The sequence below is a fragment of the Scyliorhinus canicula genome, chromosome 9 (assembly GCF_902713615.1).
Source record: "Scyliorhinus canicula chromosome 9, sScyCan1.1, whole genome shotgun sequence".
NCBI lineage: Eukaryota > Metazoa > Chordata > Chondrichthyes > Carcharhiniformes > Scyliorhinidae > Scyliorhinus > Scyliorhinus canicula.
This window is the reverse complement of record NC_052154.1, coordinates 168040698-168047883: the sequence shown is the minus strand read 5'-3', so window position 1 is coordinate 168047883 and position 7186 is coordinate 168040698. Positions and strand designations below refer to the sequence as shown.

The window sequence follows — 7186 nt, the reverse complement described above, 5'->3', positions numbered from 1 at the left end:
CCTGCAGCTCCAGCCAGCTGCCATTGCCAAATTGTAAGGAAGAAATGCATTCACTGTGAAGGCCGCTATGTCCTTTGCTTTTACACGAAATCTCCAGCCAGATATGGTAGCTCTGCTTTATGTGTACTGGTTCTCTTGGAGTACATACACAGGAATGAGCACCCCGCAATAAGGTTAACCATTGTAAGTCCTTTGCCGGAACTGGAAATTGGATTGCAAATGAAGACAGAAGGAAGAGGAACAACTTGTTCACTGGCATTCATAGAATCACAGAATTTACAGTGCAGAAGGAGGTCATTTGGCCCATCAAGTCTGCACCGGGAGGGAACCGGAGCACCCGGAGGAAACTCACGTAGACACGGGGAGAATCTGCAGACTCTGCACAGAGTTACCCAAGCCGGGAATCGAACCTGGGACCCTGGAGCTGGAGCTGTGAAGCAACAGTGCTAGTGACTGTGACACTGTGCCGCACACTCTATACAGAAGCAGTTATAACCAATTTTTCACACACTACAGTGAATGTCTATTCATAAAAATGCAAATCGGAATCTCTTCTTAACCATTCCCTTAGGATTGAGGGTGACGTGCTTCCACTCCCATTGGGTGGGTTCTGAAATAGCGCATAGCCCCGATAATAAACACTAAAACTGATTATCTTGCTCTTGGTAATTATTGTTTCCATCGCCATCTGAGTTTAAATTTCAGCCCTCCACCTTTCCCTGCCCCCTGCACAGTTAACCCATGAGGGTTTCCCCAGTGTGATCATTTTTTTAAAAATCTAACAAATGTTTAGGTGACACCAACTAATAAAATCCAATTAACCAGACAAAAGGAAGACAACATAACACTTAGACCCAGATCTTCCTGTCTCCCACTATTTTGATGGGGAAACAATTAAACTAAATTAAATAAACTGAAGGACAAAGTAGTGTGGGCAGCCCCTTAAAGGCCTTAAACTGGCTGAAACAAAAACAAATGAAACTTAAAACAAGAAACCAAAATGTGAATAAAAGGGCACGGAAGTCTTCAATTGTGCCTGAGGACACTGCATGCTTCCTTCCTAGGGACACCAGGTCACGGTAGAGGGGCAGAGAGGCAGGTTGGATGGGCCCCTCGGTTGATTGCTGCCTGGACCTATAAGGGGGTGGACCTATTATGGCTTGGGGCCAAAATGTGGAATTCCACCTGAGCAGTGGTTCGCACAGATGGGAACCCACCACACACCTGCACCTCCTTGAGACCACGAGTGCCATCAAGTCCGAGCAAGACTGTTTTGAGGTCATGGATGGCATTGGCCACGAGGTGGACATCCACCATCATGCAACATGCCAATTTGTGGACTTTCATCCAGCTATGATGAATGTAGGAATGTCTGATATATTGTATTAAATGTATTTGGTGAAGTAAGCGTTAAAAGCCTGGGTTAGTGTGTGTGTGACTGCTGAAGTAGTGTTTTTAAAAACCTTGATTTGCAAGACAGCTAAGATTTTTGGTGAGCCAAAGGTGCAATTAAAGCATTGTAAAAGCTTGGCCTGATGGATTTTTATTTGGATTAAAGGGGTTCTCTGTTGAGTATTTAATTAGAGGCCTTTGTGTTCCATTAGTAAGGTGATGCAACTCATTGGAGTAGGCATTTTAGTAGAGATTATGCAGTTGGTTCTTGGAAGTCAAACCATGAAGACAGTTTCAGAAGTTCAGCTAGAGATCCTGCATTGTTCTGATCACGTCTGTCTCTTAAAACAATCTCCCAGAACATCTCTTAAACAAGTATGCCTGCGTCTGCTAACCGTATTTAAAAGTAGTCTGGGTTCTGAGATGGTTTTGCTGACTGAGTGGGAATAAAGATAAGATTGTGTATATATGCTATATTATAATATATTATAATATAATACATAGATTAGGTATAAATGCTATATTTATTAGCATTGTTTAAGAGGTAATTGTAAACTGTTTCTCTAGCCTGATGTTAAAGATATTTTCATACTGTGTTCGTAATAAAGTTTGTTTCAATATACCATGTTTCTATTTTGTGTGAAATCACTCCCGGACCAGACTCCAACAGTGGCTAGGATACTGGACAGAAAACCCAATATTTTCTTTTAATTTGTAAGACTATGAGGAAAAGGTACCTCACTCCAGGAGTGGTGACTGAGTGGAGCAGGAGGCCCTCTTCATGATTTGCCCTGTTTCTCAAACTCTCTCTTGAAACACTGACCAACTCCACTGATCCTCTGCCTATCCTCCTGATTCCCCTGTCCAACACACCAACCCCACCGGACTACCCCATGCCCTTGAAAATCTCGCGTTGGGCCGGACACACAACCCCCACTGCCCAAAAATCCACCCCCTGACCCACCCACTTGTCACCTCACCCTGCTTCCACCCTACCACTTACTTCACCCACCTTACTCATTTATACCAACTTACCTAACCGACAATCCCACCCTACCCAGTAACTCATCCCCAATTGAACTCTGACATTGGCCCATTCACCCATCCATTGAACTCGGACATTCACCCCTCCAGCCACCCATTGAATTCTGCCACTCACCCACCCAGCCGCACATTGAAATCTGACACTCATTCATTCACCCACTCATTGAACTCTGACACTCACTCATTCACCCACCCACCCACTGAACTCTGACGCTCACTCATTAACCCACCCACTGAACTCTGACACTCACTCATTCACCCACCCACTGAAATCTGACACTCACTCATTCACCCACCCATTGAACTCTGACAATCACCCATTGAACTCTGACTCACCATTGAACTCTGACACTCACCCACCCAGCCACACATTGAACTCTGACACTCACTCATTCACCCACCCATTGAACTCTGACACTAACCCATTCACCCACCCTTGAACTCTGACACTCTCATTCACCCACCCATTGAACTCTGACACTCACTCATTCACGCACGCATTGAACTCTGACTCACCTATTGAACTCTGACACTCACCCATTCACCCACCAATTGAACTCTGACACTCACCCATTCACTCACGCATTGAACTCTGACACTCACCCATTGAACTCTGACACCTACCCATTGAACTCTGACACTCACTCATTTACCCACCCATTAAACTCTGACACTCACCCATTCACCCACACATTGAACTCTGATACTCACCCACTGATCTCTGACTCTCTCATTCACCCACCCATTGAACTCTGACACACTCATTCACCCACCCATTGAACTCTGCCACTCACCCATTGAACTCTGACACTCACCCATTGAACTCTGACACTCACCAGTTACCCACTCATTAAACTCTGACACTCACCATTTACCCACTCATTGAACTCTGACACTCACCCATTCACCCACCCATTGAACTCTGACACACTCATTCACCCACCCATTGAACTCTGCCACTCACCCATTGAACTCTGACACTCACCCATTGAACTCTGACACTCATCAGTTACCCACCCACTGAACTCTGACACTCACCCATTCATTGAATTCTGACACCCATTGAATTCTGACACACACCCATTCACCCACCCATTGAACTCTGACACTCACCCACCCATTGAACTCTGACACTCACCATTTACCCACTCATTGAACTCTGGCACCTGCCCATTCATTCACACTCCCACTGGATATTTAAAGTTATCTCACGGCAGCTAGTGCTGTAAAAGGGTGCATATCCACTATTCCCACTCTTCAACCACTCCCTAGGCTGACCTCCGATGGATGACCCGCCAAAATTGCGGAGCGGGAATCTGAAGACGATGCTGAAGATCGGGGCCTATTTTTCTTTTCTAGCTGGCACCCCAGTCTGTGCGGTTCACTGAAACGTTGCAATTTCAAGTTTGTTCTGAAACTGCAGAAACTACAACTCCCATAACAAACTGCGCATGAAAGCGGCCAGTCAGCGATCAACACGGTGCAGGGAACCTAGCAACGGTTTGGAACACAGCAACCTGGTTTGGAAACTAGCAACCAAGGCTGGAACCTAACAACCTCTTTGGAACACATCAGCCTGGTTTGGAACACAAATAACCCGGTTTGGAACATAGGTAACCCGGTTTGGAACACAGATAACCCGGTTTGGAACACAGATAACCCGGTTTTGAACACATCAGCCCGGTTTGGAACACATCAGCCCGGTTTGGAACACAGATGACGCGTTTTGGAATCTAACAACCCTTTTTGGAACACATTAGCCCGGTTTGGAACACAGATAACCTGCTGTGAAATCTAGCATCCCAGGTTGGAACCTATCAAACCCGATTTGGAACCTTTCAACCCGGGTTGGAACACAAATAATCCGCTTTGGAACCTAACAGCCCGGTTTGGAATCTAGCAACCCAATTTGGAACGCAACAACTTGGTTTGGAACACTACAAGCTGGCTTGGAACATTGGCACAGGACAACCTGGTTTGTAACACAAATAACACAACTTGGATCACGGCAACTTGGTTTGGTTCTATTTGTTTAATAGAATACTCAATGTCAAATCAATTGGTAGCTACTATTGAGTTTTATACAGTCACACTGCCCCTACTGATCTGACTTTAGTGAGGTTTGTCTGACGAATAAGTCCCATTCCTAGTTAAACGGTCTCATAAGGTTAACGCTGGCTACCAAATAGGAAATTAACCTTTTTAAAAAAGTTTTAAAATTCGTCTAGAAATCTTTCGAACTCCTAGTACTGGGCGAAGTTCAAACAGCCCTTTACCATAAATATTTGTTGTATCAGTTTACCCGAGCTCTAACTTGTTTTTTTTTTAGGGAGGTACACCTTTTCCTCGACCATGCCCGTGGTTTACCCAATTTTACAATTCCGGGGATTTCCCACATTGTTCGGATGCATAAGAGATACGAATGTTACCTTTGTTATTGATACCTCAGAAAACATGCAAGCCCACCTCAATACAGTCAAGTATCACCTTGTGGAAGCACTTTTGGCAATGGCTTATAGTACAAATTACAGTCGCTTTAACATTGTGGAATTTTCCAATAAGGTATAGTCTGCTTGTACTAAGAAGGTTAAATGTACAATTTATACACTTTAACAAAATAAATTTATTTAAAAAGTTAATAAATATAGTTTAATTATGTAATGAGCCAGGCGGCACGATGGCACGGTGGTTAGCACTGCTGCCTCATAGCGCTGAAACCCGGGTCACTGTCCGTGTGGAGTTTGCACATTATCCCCATGTCTGCGTGGATCTCACCCCGCCAACCAAAAGATGTGCAGGGTAGGTGCATTGGCCCCGCTAAATTTCCCCTCAATTGGAAATATTAAAAAAATGTAAAAAACTAAATAAACAATTTAAAAATTAATTATGTAAGCAGCATTAGACAGAGCATTAGTCAAGAAAGTTTGTAACAAAGGCAAGGTAATAGTTGTGGGGAACTTTAATCTTCATGTAGATGAAGACAATCAAATTGACAAGGGTGAGAAGATAAGGTTGTGGAATGTTCTTGTGACAGTTCCCTGGAACAAGATGTTGTGGAACTGGCTAGGGAATAAAGCTACCTTAGTTCTAATATTGTGTAATGAAGCTGGGTTAATTAGTAACATCCTTGTAAAAGATCCACTAAGAAATAGTGATTATAATATAATTGAATTCCATATTAAGTTTTAAAGTGACATATTCCAATCACAAGTAAGAACCTTTAATAGAAATAAAGCCAATTATGTAGGGATGAGGAGAGAACTGGCTATGGTTGATTGGATAAATATACTTAAGTGTATGGAGGCAAATGAACAATGGGAAACTTTTAAAGAAACAATTCAAAATGTTCAACAAACAATACATTCCACTGAAAAATAAAAACTCCAAAAAACACATTAAGGTAAGTATTAGATTAACAAAAGAGGGGTACAGTATTGAAAGAAACACACTAACCTGAGGATTGGGAGTGTTTTAGAAACTAGCAAAATGCCACCACAAAGTTAAAAGATTAAAATATGAGAGTAAACTAGCCAGAAATACAGAAACATATTGTTGGCTTTTATACTTATATAAAAACGAAAGCGGTAGATCAAGTAAAAATTAGTCCCTGAGAAGCAGAGACCAGAGAAATCATCATGGCGAATGGGGAAATGGCAACGGCATTAAACAAATTCTTTTGTCTGTCTTCACGGCGATGACACATGTTGTATATCAGAGATAGAGGGTTACTTTGGGCTAAAAGTGTGAGGAAATTAAAGGTAATTAGTAACAGTAATGAAAAACTATTGGAGAAACGCAAGGGACTAAAATCGGGCAAATCCCCAGGACCGGATGAACATTGTAGGGTCCTAAAAGAGATAGCTGCAGAGATAGTGGATGTACTAGTTGTGATTTTCCAAATGTCCTTAGATTTGGGAATGTTCCCATCAGACTGGATTTGGCAAATGTAACACCAGTTTTCAGAAAAGGAGCAAGAAAGAACACAGGAAACTACAGGCCAGATGGCTTAACATCAGTCATCGGGAAAATGCTGCAATCTATTATTAAGAAAGTCTTAATGCACTTAAAAAAGTATAGTATATAAAAAGTATAGAACATGCGAACATGTCAACACTCTGCTTGCCATTACACACATCACTATACTTTTCCAATACCTCAACCTTTTTCTTTGAATTTCTAAGTCTCCTTTCACCTGAACCCTCTACCCCCCCCCCCCCCCCCCCCCCCCCTCTCCCTCTGTTAGTGAAGTTATTCACTTTAGTCATAGGAATAGGAGTGCTATGTCCAGACGAGGCCATAGAGGAGGTGGAAAGTAGAATATTGTTTAAAAGGTGTGAACCTGCAAATGTTGATGTCCAAAGAGACTTGGTTGTACTCGTGCAAGGAACAGTGACATTTAACATGCAGGTGAAGCACACAGTTAAAAAAGAAACTGGCATTTTGACATTTATTGCAAGGGGATTGGAGAACAGGAGTAAAGAAATCTTGCTTCAATTGTGCAGGACTTTGGTGAGGCTACATCTGGAATATTGTGTGTGGTTTTGGTCTCCATATTTAAGGAAGGATATACTTAAAAATAATAATCTTTACTAGTGCCACAAGCAGGCTTACATTAACACTGCAATGAAGTTACTGTGAAAGGCCCCTAGTCACCACAGTCTGGCGCCTGTTCGGGTACACTGAGGAAGAATTCAGAATGTCCAGTTCACCTAACAGCACGTCTTTCGGGAATTGTGGGAGGAAACCGGAG

General features: G+C 42.7%; 1 protein-coding gene across 1 annotated transcript in view; it reads left to right on the top strand.

Moving 5' to 3' along the window:
• Positions 1 to 3887: 3887 nt before the first annotated feature.
• c9h11orf16 (chromosome 9 C11orf16 homolog) overlaps positions 3888 to 7186 on the top strand; it is a 33413-nt gene continuing 30114 nt past the window's right edge. The window contains exons 1-2 of the mRNA XM_038808143.1: positions 3888 to 4411; positions 4766 to 4998. Coding sequence (XP_038664071.1) covers positions 4789 to 4998 — 210 coding nt within the window. The 5' untranslated portion in view covers positions 3888 to 4411; positions 4766 to 4788. The remainder of the gene's footprint in view (positions 4412 to 4765; positions 4999 to 7186) is intronic.